Source organism: Oncorhynchus masou, chromosome 30 (assembly GCF_036934945.1).
Source record: "Oncorhynchus masou masou isolate Uvic2021 chromosome 30, UVic_Omas_1.1, whole genome shotgun sequence".
Taxonomy (NCBI): domain Eukaryota; kingdom Metazoa; phylum Chordata; class Actinopteri; order Salmoniformes; family Salmonidae; genus Oncorhynchus; species Oncorhynchus masou.
This window is the reverse complement of record NC_088241.1, coordinates 59,201,512-59,220,764: the sequence shown is the minus strand read 5'-3', so window position 1 is coordinate 59,220,764 and position 19,253 is coordinate 59,201,512. Positions and strand designations below refer to the sequence as shown.

General features: G+C 42.7%; 1 protein-coding gene across 1 annotated transcript in view; it reads right to left on the bottom strand.

Annotated features, from left to right (window-relative positions):
- LOC135522885 (sodium channel protein type 4 subunit alpha-like) overlaps positions 1 to 19,253 on the bottom strand; it is a 194,370-nt gene that overhangs the window by 43,202 nt on the left and 131,915 nt on the right. The window contains exons 16-19 of the mRNA XM_064949549.1: positions 18,180 to 18,320; positions 17,607 to 17,951; positions 9,068 to 9,191; positions 2,372 to 2,526 (exon numbers count right to left, since the gene is read on the bottom strand). Of these exons, the coding sequence (XP_064805621.1) occupies positions 2,372 to 2,526; positions 9,068 to 9,191; positions 17,607 to 17,951; positions 18,180 to 18,320 (765 nt within the window). The remainder of the gene's footprint in view (positions 1 to 2,371; positions 2,527 to 9,067; positions 9,192 to 17,606; positions 17,952 to 18,179; positions 18,321 to 19,253) is intronic.

Genomic DNA, 19,253 nt, shown 5'->3' with positions numbered 1-19,253 from the left:
TGAGACAGGTTACAGACCATGTAGCTGGGCCTAAGACCCCTAGACATAGCCTTACAGACCATGTAGCTGGGCCTAAGACCCCTAGACATAATGAGACAGGTTACAGACCATGTAGCTAGGCCTAAGACCCCTAGACATAATGAGACAGGTTACAGACCATGTAGCTAGGCCTAAGACCCCTAGACATAATGAGTCAGGTTACAGACCATGTAGCTAGGCCTAAGACCCCTAGACATAGCGAGTACAGCAAACCCAGTAGGCTAGTTTTCTGGTGTCGTAACAGTATGTACCCATGAGGGAAGTCCACATGCTATTTTTACATGAAAACTTTCAGTGATTTTATTTCACAACCGGAAAAATTATATATTTATACAGTATACAACAGTGTATAATAATTGATTGAGGTATTTTGCATCACAGTTATTACTCAGATAATAAAGTTGAATGAGAACAACAAATGGTCTTTACAGATGATAACATTTCTAGAATGAGGAACATTGAGTTGTAAAATGTCCAGTATTGTATAATGTACCGTACGCACATCCAATGACTTGTAGCTGCTGGGTACAAAAATAAACTCAGGAAATAATAGATACTCACACACTGATGAATGCTCCCGTTGTTTAACGTTTCAACCCAAATGTCCTCGTCAGGCTTAACCCACATAAAAAAATGTGATGATATTTATAGATTCAACATAATAAGCAGGCGATACAGGCTGTGTCATTAACTCTACCTTCGTCATATACACACACATTGCACAGTAAAGCAACAGGAATATTCATCACTGTGTCAGTATCTATTCTTTATCATAATGACTAACATGTCGCACACGTGTAATATGCCTCTGCATGCTTTTCTGTAAAAGAAGGAAAGTGCTATCAGAGGAAAATAAACAAAATGGAGTGCTTTTGCTGAGCAACAAAAGAGCACTCTCGAGCTCACGCGTCGTCGCCATCGGAAAACCTTTGCTCTACTCTCATGAGGTATGCCGCCATGCACCCTAAATTAACGCCACGCAGGCTTAGCCTGCATACCCATCACCGGGCAATACCCAGGAGAAGGCCCACACTGACAGGGAAAGGCTCAGGAGAAACAACAATCTGCTTGGACAGAGATTGAGGAGTAGGAGGGTGGATGGATGGAAAACGGGTTAGGGGTCGGGGCGGGGTGGAGGGAGAGGGGAGGGGGGCAGGCACTGGTAGCACAGCTGAGGTTTGGGCACGCTCCGACCAATCCACTGCTAATTAGGAGGAGAGCGGAGAAGGCTTGACTAATCATTGATCTGACTCCTCTCAGCTGCATATCTGTTCATGCACTACATGACTGTGGAGGAGGAAATTGAGGACGATGAGGAGTGAGAGGGTCCAGGCAGATGCAATGAAAAGCTGCACCTCAACCAATCATTCCTTGATTCTGTGTGCCCAATTTATTGCAATAGACACTTTGTTTTCAATGTTTTTATACTATATATATATATATATATGTATCACAATTTGTCTTATCTCAATTTCGCCTGCTTGACATTCTCAGCTAGCTCTACTATGTTGGGCACTTCATGCCTGCCAACCTTGGTGTTAGATTGTAATAGCAGGTGAAAGAGTGATTGACCTTGTTTGTGAGCTGCATCCTGGAACAAATGGTCTTAGAGTTAGTCCTTGGGGGCTTGTAGGGTGCTGTCTAGGAAATACTGTACAAGGGCTCATGGAAATAATGCCCATCATAGTGGTAGTGTTATTACAACCTAAGGCCAAGGTTAGCACATCACAAAAGCTGATCAAGAGTCGGCCATCCATGTTAGCATCCTCCCGACATCAAATATGGGATTTTGAGCAGTCTATTGGGTAACCTATTTGATGAGATTATCTTATTATTATCTTATTAAATAGCCTGGATCTTAGAGTAAATCATTAACTGTGGAGACAAAGAGCAATAAAAAAAGAGATGAGGTAACAAACAACTTGTATGATCAGAGAGATTATTCCTAAGCATCACACACAGCCTGAAGCCTCTACTTACAGCATATTACACTCTTAGAAGAAGAAAAAGGTGCCATCTAGAACCAAAAAGGGTTCTTTGGCAGTCCCCATTGGCGAACCCTTTGAAGGACCCTTTTGGTTCCAGGTTCCTTTCTACAGAGGGTTCTATATGGAACTAAAAATGGTTCTACCTGGAACCAAAAGGGTTCTCCTATGTTGACAGCGGAAGAACCCCTTTGGAACTGTCCTTGTTGGATATCTCTGTCATCCCCTGTTTCCCCCAGTCTCACCCCACACTGGGTGGCCTGGCCTGGCATATTGACCATTCAGCAGGTAGGGCCGACTGCTCGACCCGACCCCCGCCACCCCTACCCAGCATGCACGCTGCTTACCAGAGCGCCGCTGCTCAGCAGGATCATAAAAATGATGAAGGACTCGAACCAGCTGTGCTCCACGATCTGAAAGCAGGTCTTCCTCAACCGCCACCATGCCTGGCCCAGGCCCGCCGTGGTTTGGATGTCACAGCACTGGAAGTGGCGCACGCATACTGAGGGAGAGAGAGGGAAAAAGAAAGAGAGAAGATAGAGGGATAAAGAGAGACAGAAATAGAGAATGACTACTACATTGTAGGTGTGCAAATGGCTACTCTATTGACTCATCAATGTTTTAAAGAGAGAGAGAGAGAGAGAGAGAGAGAGAGAGAGAGAGAATGGAAGTATTTGACAAGTGTACTGTAATGTCATTGTCTCTTTTTTCCAATATGTATCCAAGGCCAACATTTTACCCATTAATATAATGATTCAGTTAGTATTTCTGCAAACTCATCTTAATACACATGAAACAGGAAGTAATGACAGGACGTAGTGAACTTACAGCACACCTTAGCCTAGTGGTTAGAGCGTTGGACTAGTAACCGAAAGGTTGCAAGATTGAATCCCTGAACTGACAAGGTAAAGATCTATCGTTCTGCCCCTGAACAAGACAGTTAACCTGCTGTTCCTAGGCTGTCATTGAAAATAAGAATTTGTTCCTAACTGACTTGCCTAATTCAATTTAAAAAGGACTTTATACTAGCTCTCCATCATAGCCAGGAGGATAAGGGCCGAGTGTCTTTGCTAATCTCGACTATGGTTCTGGAGCAACATATTCCCTGGTATCAATTACTCTTTAAAAGCTTTCCAGCCAGAACAATGGCTGAGGCTGGCTGCTATGAAATCGCATTTGAGCCGTCAACCCGTAATGGCCGCAGAGTCGACCCAGCCCCTCCATAACCGTCATCTGAGCCCCCCGTCCAAATGAATTTATTGCCTGTAAACTTAATAATGATGGGATTATGGTAACGGACCACTTGCAACTAAATTTCTAACGATGATCCCAGGCTCTTTCTTGGAAACCGCGGACGTTTTAGCGCCCTGGCACTGACATCTGCCAAGCAATTAATGGCCATCAACAAGAAATCAAGAGGTTTTATTGACTTTGACAAGGCATTTACAGTTATCATCCGGTCGATATACGGTCAGACCTCAGAGTATAGGCATTTCCTAAGGGATGTTTTTTGTTTGTTTTGTTCATTGAGAGTACAAATAATGCAAATATCCTGTGTTGAAATGCTGCTACCTCTTCTCTGAGTGTAAAACGCCATGAATTGCCCGCATAACCTTGCGCATGTTTGAATCCACGTCAGCTTGAGGGAGCTGGATAGAAACTTAACGCAGGGTGAAGACAGGCCTTCTTCTTACAGTTTGTCCATTTAGCTCAGTTACTGTAAAGTCTATTGATGGTCTGGAAATCGATACAGTTACTTATTTTGGAAGATATTATATAGGTTTGTTTTATTTTGCTAGGCAGCATTAGCTAGCACAAGTCAGGTTTACCTGCACCAAAATGCTGGTATTTTTAATCCTATAGCTTGTTCTCCTTCTTCTTTTTAAATAGTGAGCCAACATGTTTTCAGCACTTTCATTTCCATGATTGATCAAATAAATTTTCTCATGCTCTCTCTTGTCTCTCTGCAGCAGACATATAGTGAGCAATATCGCAGTATCGGATTGCAATACATAAAGAATCATTTTAATTGTAAGAATTTTGAGAATCGCAATACATATTGTATCGGCACCTAAGTATTGTGATATTGCATTGTGAGCCCCCTGGAAATTCCCAGCCCTAGTAACGTCCCTCTAGTGATTTAGTCCCTTGAGCTACCGTTAGAAAAGTCCAGAGAGTTGTGGTTTGTTAGGTTGTCGGCCATTTTGTATGAAAAATCATTAGTCATGGCACAGAGACATGGAGACAAAACCAATGTGACATGAGCTTGCCCCAAGCGCATGCCTCAAATGTAAGCAATGGTCCTCATGTATATAAAGTGCCTGCCCCCAGCCAAACTACAACGCTAGCGCTACCTCCTCTAGCTGTGAAACGACCCTGCTGAACCTGAACCTAAACTACTCCATGTTTCTTTCAACAGGGAGGCAACAGCCATGTAGCCTAGGTGTCCGTCTCTTTTTGCTTTAACCAACTTTTGTTGAATGGTTAAATCCAGTAACATTTACATTTAAGTCATTTAGCAGACGCTCTTATCCAGAGCGACTTACAAATTGGTGAATTCACCTTCTGACATCCAGTGGAACAGCCACTTTACAATAGTGCATCTAAACAACAGCAACAACAATTATCACCATTTGACATTATTCTGCTGCTCTATTCCTGTCCGGTGAAAAGCCCCATGCTAGGCTAGAGAGGAATTGATAGGCAGCTGTAACATCCCAGTGCATAGCTCCGGGATTGATCTGTTTTCATTTATTTTATGGCGGAACACCACCATTTTGTCTTTCTTACGTAACCCAGAAATGTGTGAAATATGGCCATGTAACACCTCTTCATCTACTCTCCAATGATAGTACTTCTGCTTCATCCCATTCCCATTTTGGGGAAGCACAGGTACATGTAGTGTTCTTAGTGTTGAAGGTGTAGATACACAATCACAACTTACTACATGCTTGTGTTGGGCTTAACTATACTATATTTAAGTGAAAAGGCCTGAGGAGGTGTGGAATATGGCCAATATACCACAAATCCCAGAGGTTCCTTATTGCTATTATAAACTGGTTACCAATGTAAATAGAGCAGTACAAATAAATGTTGGGTCATACCTGTGGTATACGGGTGGTCTGATATACCACGGCTTTCAGCCAATCAGCATTCAGGGCTGGAACCACCCGGTTTATAAATGCCCTTTTGGGCTTTCCAGGGTGCACATGCTTTTGTGTTGGCACCACACCTAACAAACAGGCCGTGGCTAAGTCTACCGTGAGTATCATATGATTGATAATAAATCAGTGTCACTAAGAGCCTGCGGTACTGGTGGGATCAGAGTCCCGGTCACGTCCAAGGAACACAAATGGGTTTCCATGATGAGGTAATCAAACCATTAGGTTTGCATTTAGGATATTATGACGTAACCTTAATAGAGTCCTCTGATTAGAACTATCCACCGCCCACACCTTTGAGTTTACTAGCATTCTGAGGTAGTACTCTGAAAGGAATAGAGGGTTTCAGTCTCTACTGTAGTCCACGTTATTAAAGTAGTGATGGTGCTCTGGTTGTTTTTCTACGGATACTTAGACTTCCTGTGTAATCGAAAGAACACGTACACATAGTAATATGATACCTCATACACAATTCACTCTATTCAATGAATACCTATCAGTGTCAGCATCCAGGAAACACCTCTTGTTCATTGAACCCAGAAACACTTGGAATTAAAGTACTTCACAACCACAGTATAGGTGTAATCAATGAGCTTGATCCCCTAATCAAATCTAGATTAAAAATACTGCACTTTTCAACAATTACCAGACCTTTAGTAATGATGTTATCGCTATAAAATAAACATGTCGAAAGCTTTTTAGAACAACCTCCAACGATGCTGACCATTTCAATGTGCACTCAGCCAATGCTGACTGTTTCAGTGTACAGAGAATTACCACGATTGTCTCGGAGGCATCACGTGATTGGTCCAGCCTACTAGGTTACCTCAGACGGTCTGAGGGGGTTGATTAGTTGGGACCATATTGAATTCAGGGAGTCAGTCATCATCAAATTAACTAGAGTCCATTTTGTGCCTGACACGCCTTTTCAAATCTCTGCTGACACAGGACATTCAATTTAATGCGCCATTACCCTTTGAAATGTCACTTGATTGTTTAATGTTTTATATCAAATGGCCTCCACCACTTGAAGCAAAAGCCAACCATTTTGGATAGTCCCAAATAAATGTTTAGATTCGGGCTCACAGAGAGAGTGAGTCAAACCCTATACTAACATAAACTGTTAAACATATACAAATGTTTCGTTTGGACTGCAAAGTAATCAAGACATACTAATATACACATTTGAAGTATGATGGAAACACATTCGTTGACGTGTTTGACATGTTTCTGTTCTGTTTCCATATCCACATACAGTATACGGATGAACCTCAGGTCTAAATCTTATTTTTTCTCAAACAGTAGAAAATAATGCTGCTGATAATATTACATTAAATAATATTCTTTAAATGTGCTTACCTGTCTTTTACCTGTCTTTTACCTGTCTTTTACATGTCTTTTCCATGTCTTTTACCTGTCTCTTACCTGTCTTTTATACATGTCTCTTACCTGTCTTTTACCTGTCTTTTACATGTCTCTTACCTGTCTTTTACCTGTCTTTTACCTGTCTCTTACCTGTCTTTTACATGTCTCTTACCTGTCTTTTACCTGTCTTTTACCTGTCCTTACCCGTCTTTTACCCGTCTTTTACCCGTCTTTTACCCGCAACTGCCTGTCTTTTGCCTGTCTTTTGCCTGTCTTTTGCCTGTCTTTTGCCTGTCTTTTGCCTGTCTTTTGCCTGTCTTTTCCTGTCTTTGCCTGTCTTTTACATGTCTTTTACATGTCTCTTACCTGTCTCTTACCTGTCTCTTACCTGTCTTTTACATGTCTCTTACCTGTCTTTTACTTGTCTTTTACATGTCTCTTACCTGTCTCTTACCTGTCTCTTACCTGTCTTTTACCTGTCTCTTACCTGTCTTTTACCTGTTTTTTTACCCATCTTTACCTGTCTTTTACCTGTCTTTTACCTGCCGTTTGCCTGCCGTTTGCCTGCCGTTTGTCTGTCGTTTGTCTGTCGTTTGTCTGTCGTTTGTCTGTCGTTTGCCTGTTGTTTACCTGTCTTTACCTGTCTCTTACCTGTCTTTGCCTGTCTTTGCCTGTCTTTGCCTGTCTTTGCCTGTCTTTTGCCTGTCTCTTACCTGTCTCTTACCTGTCTCTTACCTGTCTCTTACCTGTCTTTACCTGCCGTTTACCTGCCGCTTGCCTGCCGCTTGCCTGTCTTTACCTGTCTATTACCTGTCTATTACCTGTCTTTTACCTGTCTTTACCTGTCTCTTACCCGTCTCTTACCCGTCTCTTACCCGTCTCTTACCCGTCTCTTACCCGTCTCTTACCCGTCTCTTACCCGTCATTGCCTGTCATTTGCCTGTCTTTTGCCTGTCTTTTGCCTGTCTTTTGCCTGTCTTTTACCTGTCTCTAACCTGTCTTTTACCTGTCTTTTACCTGTCTTTACCTGTCTCTTACCTGTCTCTTACCTGTCTCTTACCTGTCTCTTACCTGTCTCTTACCTGTCTTTGCCCGTCTTTGCCCGTCTTTGCCCGCCGTTTGCCTGCCGTTTGCCTGCCGTTTGCCTGTCTTTTGCCTGTCTTTTACCTGTCTTTACCTGTCTTTACCTGTCTTTACCTGTCTTTTGCCTGCCGTTTGCCTGCCGTTTGCCTGCCGTTTGCCTGTCGTTTGCCTGTCGTTTGCCTGTCGTTTGCCTGTCTTTTGCCTGTCTTTACCTGTCTTTGCCTGTCTTTGCCTGTCTTTTACCTGTCTTTACCTGTCTTTTACCTGTCTTTACCTGTCTTTTACCTGTCTCTTATCTGTCTCTTACCTGTCTTTACCTGTCTTTACCTGTCCTTACCCGTCTTTTACCCGTCTTTTACCCGCCATTGCCTGTTTTTTGCCTGTCTTTTGCCTGTCTCTTACCTGTCTCTTACCTGTCTCTTACCTGCCTTTACCTGTCTTTACCTGTCTTTACCTGTCTTTACCTGTCTTTACCTGCCGTTTGCCTGCCGTTTGCCTGCCTTTACCTGTCTTTACCTGTCTTTACCTGTCTTTACCTGTCTTTACCTGCCGTTTGCCTGTCTTTTGCCTGTCTTTTGCCTGTCTTTTGCCTGTCTTTGCCTGTCTTTGCCTGTCTTTGCCTGTCTTTTGCCTGTCTTTACCTGTCTATTACCTGTCTTTTACCTGTCTTTGCCTGTCTTTGCCTGTCTTTTACCTGTCTTTTACCTGTCTTTACCTGTCTCTTATCTGTCTCTTACCTGTCTTTACCTGTCTTTACCTGTCCTTTCCCGTCTTTTACCCGTCTTTTACCCGCCATTGCCTGTCTTTTGCCTGTCTTTTGCCTGTCTTTTACCTGTCTTTTACCTGTCTTTTACCTGTCTCTTACCTGTCTTTACCTGTCTTTTGCCTGCCTGCCGTTTGCCTGTCTTTTGCCTGTCTTTGCCTGTCTTTGCCTGTCTTTGCCTGTCTTTACCTGTCTTTACCTGTCTTTACCTGTCTTTTGCCTGCCGTTTGCCTGCCTTTTGCCTGTCTTTTGCCTGTCTTTTGCCTGTCTTTGCCTGTCTTTTGCCTGTCTTTGCCTGTCTTTTACCTGTCTTTTACCTGTCTTTTACTTATGTACCATTGCAGTATACTGTATTATTAGTGCATGTATACAGTATATTAAGCTGCATGACTGTTTATGCTTATACCTCTTGCGCCAGAGCTCCCTTGAAAAAGAGATTAGTATCTCTGCTACTGTACATAATGGCATGATGTACTTTAGCATGAATTACTACAGTACCCATAATGCTCTCTACCAGTTTCATTTCAGCAAAGATGTTCTAACGAAAACATAATGGTGTCCTCTCTCCTTATTGACACATGATGTCATAAGTGGATTACGAAACCACGCCCCCTTACCAATAGAATCTCAAGGGGGACTCACCTGACTAAATAAAGGATGGATAAGCTTACCATCAGGGAAGCAGTTGTCAGGATCCATGGTCTCTTCGGCCATCTCCGAATACTCATCCTCTTCCTCCCCTGGCTTCCTCAGATCCACTGTGCTGCCCTCTGAAAGGCTGATGTCATCCTTTACCTGAGGAAAACAACCAATCGGAGCCATGTTAGATGAAAATATATATTATATATTACCATTGATATATTGGTAATATATAGTAGAAGGTGATCTGGTAGGTATGGAGAGAGAATTGTTCCGTCTTTTTCTCCATCTATGAAAACCATTCAGAAGGAAATAATGAATAACTACTACTGTCATGATGACGATTGTCTCTGGACATATTTGATTTTCACATTCTGGTGCCTATAAAGTCTGGGTATGTCTAATATGACATCTAACCTGGCATTTCCTTTGTGGCTTTTATCATATTGTATTTTACAGCACGTCTTAATCTGCAGCATTTGTTTCAATCTGATCTGGTAAATTTCAAGTTAAGCAATCAGAGATCTGGAGTGAGATTTATAGCATCAGCCTTTAATAGACAGAAGGTGTAGTATGATGGATATTTTGAAAAAACCCAGAGACTGCATTGTTGAAAATGGACCGGTAAGGAAGCATTTCACTGTTGTTTATGAAGCATGTGACAAATAACATTTGATTTGACTCTAGATTGGGATTAATTTGGATATATGTTTCCTCACACATAAACTATAAAAAGATAGAGGTTGCCATGTTCACCTGTTAGAAAACACTGAGGCAATACAAGACCAATCTACTTGAAGACACTCTTCCAGTAACCCTGTGTGTGTGTGTGTGTGTGTGTGTGTGTGTGTGTGTGTGTGTGTGTGTGTGTGTGTGTGTGTGTGTGTGTGTTGATGCATATGTTCAATAAATCCAATGTACGCACAACACAGAATGCACTAAGGAGCAACAGAAAGAGCAAGAAAGTGGGGGAAGAGAGAGAGACAGAGAAGAGGGGGGGCGATGGATTGAGAGAGAGAGGAACTTTAAGACAAAGCAGATCTCTCTTGACAAGTGGCCGCTGTGCCTTACTCTCTTAGAGACTAACTGTTGAAATGCGTCCTGTCTGACGACACCTCTCTACTGAGGAGAAGGAATCATCCGTAATCAACCTTCACAAACCACATCTGACTGGATACAAAGGCACAGGATGCGAGGAGCAGGAAAAAGCCCTTCTTTACTTCAAAGGCTCGTGTTTTACCAAGCTGGAACATCTCAATTTACTGTACGAGGCCAACAACAAAGACGTGAGCCCCTGACACAGATCTTCCCTGAATGTAGAGACCATTTTACCTCCATAAGGATAATGATGATGGGTTGTATTTACATATATATAATGCCGGATTGCACTTCTTTTCAATATGTCTCAGTGCAATACATTGTTGTAAGGGTAACTCACATGATAAAACAGTCCCAAATGTAGGGAAATTATGAATAGTTGGACAATAAAAACATGTAAAACCTGTATTTTACTATTGAATACTATTGAACACACATGTAAACTTTTCCAACAGGTTTTCAGTCTTCAACAGTGTGTGATTTATATACAGGATCTATTTGTTTTCTATATGGGTCTAATCCTGAATACTGATTGGTTAAAACCGCATTCCAGCTAGTGTCCATTCCATCTTATACAATGGGTGGGTCTAATCCTGAATGCTGATTGGTTAAAACCACATTCCAGCCAGTGGTTTTCCATTCCATTCTATGGACCTGGAAAAATAATGGATCTACTTTTGAACTAACTATTTGCACCGAGACTCTGTGGACTGCTCGTGGTGTATCGTAGTGTCTGAGGTAAGGTGACAACACCAGAGTCAATAAGACAGTCATGCATAAACACAGAGTAAAGTCTGGGTAGAGGAAGTTCCAGGGTGACGAATGTCAGCCTTCGGCATAATAGAACCCTCAACGCTCTCCATCTTTAATCATTCTTTAATTCATATCCTTCATGGCCATGTGTCATTTAAAAGGATGTGCACCCCAAAACTGAAGTATGACCGATGTTTTTATATTTGTAAAGTGGGCTAAAGTGGAGCACAATCCTTAATTCATCTGTTTGGTGGAATACTTTTTCATTTTGGAATTCCCTATGCATTTCGTCCACCCTCAAGGATGCTAGCCTTGGAGAGCACCGCTGAGAGAGAGAGAGGGATGACTTAACAGTTCAGTAGATGTTCTCAACTGTCCAATACAGCCATACAGCCATTCTGTACAGACAATAAAATGAGGCGGCCCTTCAACAAACAATCTTTACTCCAATTTCGCTCTCACATTCTCTGGGCATTAGAGGATCAGGATTATATTAGCGCTGCCAATAACCCACGAATGCCTGACAATAACTACAACATCAATCTAAAACCAATACTGTACAGTCATTGTCCTGCTCAACTTTATGAAGCTTCCTTTTCTTTTTCCTCCTAAATAAACAGATAAACCTTTTATGTCATCTCATCTCTTGGGTTTTACTGGTCATGCCATACCTATGCCAGACTTGTAACAACATATCATCAGATGGACAGTACCTGTCATGCAGGCATCCCATGAGCCTTTGGGTTTTACAGAATCGTCAGGCTCAGCTAAGGGGGGCCCTACTGTGACAAGGTCAGCTATGTCTGGTAAAAGCACCGATGATGGACTCACAATCCCCCACGGTCCTGATTCACATACCAGGGGCATTGCCCCCCCCATATGACAGACCTATAAATAGCCCCTTTGGAGAGAGAATGGATAACTAACAAGAGTTAGACACGAGCGTGTGCAACACACACACACACACACACACACACACACACACACACACACACACACACACACACACACACACATCCCAACTCTATGAAACACATGTTTAGCCATGTGTTGTTGTCAGAAGCCACCTGCGGATAGTCTCTTTTCCTCTACAGGGTTAAAGGGGGTTAAGAGTCAGGGGTCATGTACACATGGTGTAGTGTCAGGCATTAAGGGTGGCCATGAGGTATTTAAGGGGTCCCAAAGAGCGACACAATAAGATAGAAGAGAACCTGCCAAAGTAAATGCCCTGCTTGAGTGACACTCTTCTTGGACTGGCTAGTCACAATTGGAGAGGTATGTTTTATGGAACGCACCAGGGAGAAGTCTGTAAAGTGGCTGTAGTTGGCAGTGTAATATATGTATGAATAAGGAGGTATCCGTAAATGTCAATATGAACGACAACTGTTTCTATCATCACTACCCATAACACTCTGGGGTGCAGCAAAAACCCTCCTGCAGGTTAGGAGAACTCATACAGCAGGTTAGGAGAAGTAACGTAGCAGGTTAGGAGAATTAGGTTACGATTGGGTGTTGGTGAAAATGCCCCTCCCCCCAAACCCTAATCTACCCCACCTGATGCTAATGCTTACAAGGACCTTGACTGGCTGATAAGCTGATTCAGGTGTGTTACAACAGGGTTGGAGCAAAAACCTGCATACCCATTTCTCCCAGAGGAGGCTTGGCCCCAACCCTTATTTAGACATTAAGAGCCACTGACATGCTAGGAGAAATTCCCTGCCAAAACAATTTCATGCATGTTTTCAGTCAATGAATTATACCAGAAAAAAGGTCTCATCTCATCATGTATCCCATTTCCTCATCAGTCTCCTCTGGGATCTGGGGCGGCCCCGTTGTTGCCGAGGTTGCGTTCGGACACAGCTGTGCGGCGTTACACAACCGTTGGTCCCTGGAGGACCCGAGCCATCAGAGCCGACGCTCATACCTCACACTTCCTGCTCTTCTCCAAGACTGACAATGACACGTTGCTGCCAGAGACGTTCGTATCCCTTATAGGTACCACTACGCCACTTAGAATAGATGGCCAACACATACAGTAGCTTCATTCCATGCTATTACTTTGGTAATCAGAACGTTTTAAATGACTCAACCGTGAATTGCTAATAATGTGCAAATTGCATAATTTACTAGCACTGAAAGGAACATGATTGAAAGTTTCAACTAGTTTACTAGTTCAACCCATGTTGGAGCACGTTGAGGTATTTACCCTTGGGGTTAGCAGAAGTAAAAGTTAAGCACACTGGCAGGAAGTGTAGCACTGTAACGTGAGCATGGTCTTTCTATGTTTTTACAGGATTAGCCTTGCACATTAACCTTGTTAGTGGGATAATCAACATAGGCTTCCCGCTAAAACATTATCAAGCCACTAGTGACAGAGTTGAATTTACAAGCTATGGTTATGATATACAATGGCTCAATGGTGTGAGGAAATTGTCAGTAACAGCTCCAGCCTCTACAAACACTCACACACACACACACACGCACTCACACACCCACACTCACGCACGCACGCACTCACGCATGCACGCACTCGCACGCACGCACGCACGCACGCACGCACGCACGCACGCACGCACGCACGCACACACACACACACACACACACACACACACACACACACACACACACACACACACACACACACACACACACACACACACACACACACACACACACACACACACACACACACACCCTCCGAGGTGTAAAAAGTGGTCCTGGCCTTGGCCCCCTGTAGTGATGAATCAGACAGACAGGCTGTTGACTGAGGAAGAGGTAAGGTGGGGGTCAGAGGTTAAAAAATGCCATCTACATTTTCCCAGTCTTTCAGCCGGCAGTGACATAACAGCTCATATGGGAGGTTTGTCTGCATGTGTGCTAGCACTGCTTTTCTCTCACACCCTCCCCCCCCAGCCACGCTTTGACGTTAAGGAGTTGTGAAAGGGACGAGCCGCGTCTGCCTCCACTGCACACTCTCCACAGCAAAAACCTAAAGCAGAGACACTTTGTTTCCTGCTGCTAACCTATATGAAACTCTTCATTTCCAATGTTTTGGATCTTTCTATTTTAATTTTTTTTTACAATATAAAACACACACATACAAACGACAACATACAGAAATATCCACAACATCACCCCTGCCCTGTTTTGAATGTTTCCAATTCACTTGTAGGTGCTAACTAATGTTTCAGGGCAATATTCTCTCTCGCTGCCCTTTTCCCTGACAAGGGATAGCGACAGGCACGCATCCGAGGCCACGGTTACATGAATAGATGCAGACAGTTGATTTTTATGCCATGTTTTCCCTTGTGGGCCACATCCCTGTCTGCATGGGAAACTGGCTAGGGAAACAGAGGGAACGGCACACCACCATGACCATCTACACGCCACAGCAAACGTTTAGGGAACATTTCAGAAACGTGGGAAACCTGATAATGCCTCCATGGGAGACATGTACAGAACAGGTTGTTGAGAGAGGACAGGTGTAGGGAAAGATAAAACAGAGTGAGTGGGTGGACGGGCAGGTGTCCCGAGATGGAGCGAGTGTAGAGATAAAAGAGGGAAAAAGAGAACAAGGGAAGGTGAGAAGACAGGTGCGTCGTGTGATTAAAGCAGGTGGGCAAGACGTAACCGCTCTCTTAGAACTGATTGGAGCACAGGTGTGCAAAGAAACAAACCAGTCATCTCGGTTTAGAGTGAGAGAGAGAAAGAAAGACAACACAGATGATTTTTGTCTCTCACTCTCTCTCCCTCAACAACCTGTTCTACATGTTGGTAATTCTGCATCATGTTCCCATAAACAGTCATTGCTCTATATACTTCAACCTTGTAGTACACACCGGTGGTATGCCGAGCCCTCTCTCCCTCTCTCCTTGCCTCAACTATTTTAACAAGTTAAATTACAGTTTTACATTTATTCATGGAGCCTTGCTCATTTCACATGCCTCCTTATCAACATAAATTCATCTTTGAAATTGACCATAACCCCCAGACAACAAAGTAACGGCACACGATCTGGCTTCCTATAGTGGATGCAGACGCAGAGACAGTAACGTTAAAGACAAATGCAGGCAAACAAATGCACTTTGCCCTTAAGGATCTAATTCCATATTCCTGATTGGGCGGAAATATAGAGGGCCATTGTTACCAAATGGAAGAAGGACCCAATTGCCAAAATAGTAGTATAAATCTTTAGAAAGGGGTAAAATTGGACAGGGCATCCATTTTGGGAAGAGTCTTGCTTGGGGCCAAATTGCTCTGGAGGAAACGAGAAAACAAAACAAGGCATGAAAATAGCCTTTGTGCGTGGGCTTGGAGTGGCTCACTTGGAGAGAGGGAGAGAGAGGGATAGGGATGGAGCGAGAGAAAGGGAGGAGGGAGAGCATGAGAGATAGAGCGAGCAAGAAAAAGAGAAGGCTTTCTCTCTCCCTCTAAGGCCCTCTCTCCAGTTATTAGCCTTGCTAAGCAACCTCTCGGGCCAGAGAGAGAGAGAGAGAGAGAGAGAGAGAGATAATTAATACAATTAATACAATAATTAATTAATCTATCTGATCCTCAATTAGTAGACACAAACAAACAGCACAGCTCTACCATTTCATGAGCGAGCCGATGTCAGAGAAGCACACATGATAATACCTGTACAACAGGGAGGGGCAAATGGTGGCCAGCGGGCAACAGGCACTCAGATTTTTACTTTTTTTTTTAAAAATGCTATATTTTTTACATCTTAGTTGGGGAAAAACTTACTGTTGCAAGTTAGAACAGTAGAATATGCAAGATGCAATTTCAAAATATGGCTTTGCATCAGAAGTTTTTATCTTGTTATGATAGTCATTCAATTAGCCATGTTACTGTCAGGGGGGGAATAGATTTTGTCAGTCAGTCTCAATCAGATACCATATTAAAAACTACAAACATTTGTAGAAATGTGTTGAATTGCATGAAATGAATTATACAATTGCAAAATATTGTCTCCGCCCCATAGCAAAATGTGTAGAATTGCATGAAATGAATTATACAATTGCAAAATATTGTCTCCGCCCCATAGCAAAATGTGTAGAATTGCATGAAATTAATTATACAATTGCAAAATATTGTCTCCGCCCCATAGGAAAATGTGTAGAATTGCATGAAATGAATTATACAATTGCAAAATATTGTCTCCGCCCCATAGCAAAATGTGTAGAATTGCATGAAATTAATTATACAATTGCAAAATATTGTCTCCGCCCCATAGCAAAATGTGTAGAATTGCATGAAATTAATTATACAATTGCAAAATATTGTCTCCGCCCCATAGCAAAATGTGTAGAATTGCAGAAAACTAGCTTTAATACTGCAATATATTCACTACGCTCAAGGGTAAAATGAGTAAAAATAACTCAAAATGTCTCGATGCTGTCAAGAAGGGGGCTGCTAAAATGTTTTACTCGCAATGTGGTAGTGGCTATGCACATTTGGATACACAGACCTGTGAGCAACTGCGGATTTTGTGTGGCCCCCACCCCATCAAAGTTGCCCATCCATGCTGTAGAGTGGAACAAGACCAACTCTGTCACGATTCCATTCCTACCAGTAGTCTGCACTCTTGAGTCAATTACTAATTAAATATGCAGTCCAGGATCTTAAGTACTTACAAATTCAGAACATATTGTACCAATTAGAATTTGTAACATATCATATGAATTTCACTTTTTCTTTGCAGGACGTAACATATCATACGAATTTCACTTTTTCTTTGCAGGACGTAACATATCATACGAATTGCACTTTTTCTTTGCAGGACGTAACATATCATACGAAATGGATGACGTAGAACACAATTTTCGGGGACCCATTTTGGCTCGTGAGCAATACATTCAAAACTATTGGCTGAAATTATACAAAAGCTCTGGAGCATCTCTTAAAAGTAGAAAATATTAGCTTAACTAACCAGGTATCCATCCAACCTTTTTATGCGCGGAATGTACATGTTGGATACATTTCTTTACGACGGACCTGATTGAAACACCACATTTGGTTAGTAAACTTTGCAAATGTCAACAAAACAAAATCCGCTAGACAAGGTGGGATCTTTTTGTGTCTGTAAAATTAATTACGCAAGAAATGGCGATGGAAGCATTTTATTCACAAATAGTGATATGATAACCATCATATCAAAGTAAACTTGGAGCCATGTTGTGTGCTCCTCCTACAACAACTGGGGAGGACATGCAGTTTATTAGGCTACTGATCAAATCAGTTATGATGAACTTCACAGGGTGGTGAAAGTGCAAGGTGATGAGCTTGATGCTCCGGTCCAATAAATTGCACTACACAGCTGATTCAAATAATCAAAGCTTGATGATGAGTTGGTTATTTGAGTCAGCCGTGTAGGGCTCGGGGGGTACATTTGCTATAAAACACAACTTTTTGGGGTGACAAAACCATCAGTAGAGTTGAAAACACATGGAAACATATTTAACTTGTATTTTGTATTCAGTACACGGGAATTTAACCACAAAAGTTACCACGTCATCACGCACAGCCTCTTATCCGCAGCAAGTCAATTGTTTTAATGCAGATTTTAAAATATTTGCATAAAAATCTTTCTCCAATTGGATGGAAACCTAGTTTATGAGGAGATAACAATATCTGAATAGCTCGTATTGCAAAGATGCAGCTGATATTGTTATAGACTTTCCAATATCAGTACCCAACACTACCACCAACCCATCCTACCTGCTTGCTCTCCTCCACTTCCTCCTCCCCCTCCTCCGAGCTCTCGCTCTCATCCTCATCATCATCATCCTCCTCAGGGAACTCCACGTCTGATTCGCCAGGAGCGATGGGCACGCTGATGGTCAGATTGGGGTTTGTCATGTAGCTGTCATCGACCTCCGGGACCATTATCTTCTCTCCGTGGCGCCCGATCACCCCAATCCCTCCCCCCACCGTCACCACTGTCCCGTTGCCCACCTCGCCAAGCGGAGCACCGTGGCTCAGCCTCTTGAGCTTCACCATGGCCTTTGTTTCTTTTCTCTTCTGCCGTCGCCTCTTGAAGTTGCCGTTGAAGAAGTCGCAGATCTACAATGAAGTAATGAACTATGTTTACACAATGTGATGAACTTGTATTTTTGTATGCACTTGATTCATTTGTTTGTTTGGTTGTTATTGGTTGTTTTATTTTGCCCCGTCGTACATTTTGTGTCATATCTTACCTAGAATCTATATAATTGTCCACACTATATAGTAACAAAAAGTATATCATATCACTTCATTATTAAATAAAAACATATGAAAAAAGTGTCCGACCTGGCTTCGGAGCCAGCCCATGCCACTTTTGATGCGACCAAGAGCGATTTGCAGGTTGTTCATCTCGCCGTCGTCATCAGGTGCCGAGAGGTTGTCTGAGCTGAATGAGCTGAGCAGCAACGCTAGGAAGAGGTTGAGTACCTGGGAGGAGTAGAGAGGAAGATGAGTTTGAATAAAGCCTTGTCCTTCTGTTTAGTATAACTAGGTAAAGTCAATGATGAATATATGCCCAACTGGATGTTATTACTTTCACGTTGATTGAAAAGTTAGTCACAAACAACATCTTACAGTTAACCATACAGCTGGATAAAAAGACTAGATAAAGCTAGCCTGCGGGTTTGGTTCCTGAGTCGGTGTGGATGGAGAGGGCCCAGATGTGTAACACTAGAAATGTAAACAGCAGGAGTGATTTGAGCCCGGTATAAATGTCAGCCTCCAACTGGAACCGGAGATCTCCTTGTCCATGTTAAACAAGAGAACCTACTCCTCTGGGTTGTAGGGCTGTGTGGTTTTAGTGTGTGTCATCCGTGTTTGTGTGTGTGCCTGCCTGCATTTGCGGATGCGCGTGTGTGTGTGCATGTGTGTGCGCTTGTTTGATTAAAGTGCACGCGGCAACCATGGTCCCTTAGACACAGGGCCACTTTTCCTCGGTTTAGTAAATGTCAACTGTGCATGCAGTTTCATGATGGAGTTTCATTACCACCGTGTAATGATTACAAACACCATTTTGTAGTCAAATTTAGATTTTTCTCCATGTCCTAACATGAGCTTCACTAATGAAATCCTGTCTGTGATTTGATAGAGCCTATCAAAGTAACATTACAATTTTTTCCCGGGGGCCGCATTTGGGGACCGCACTGAAAGTTAGTTCTAGTTCCTCTACGTCTTCTGTTTGACACCCCTGTCCTAAGACCTAAAATGCATTGTTTACGTTTACCTGAGACGGTTCTCCCTCTGTTTCTCCAAAGACTCATAGCTGTTGTAGCAGCACATCGATCAAATCAATCCCAATTAATTGTCATGTCATTCATCTGTTTCTTGATAAACATGCATTTATTATATCTCTGCAGCCAG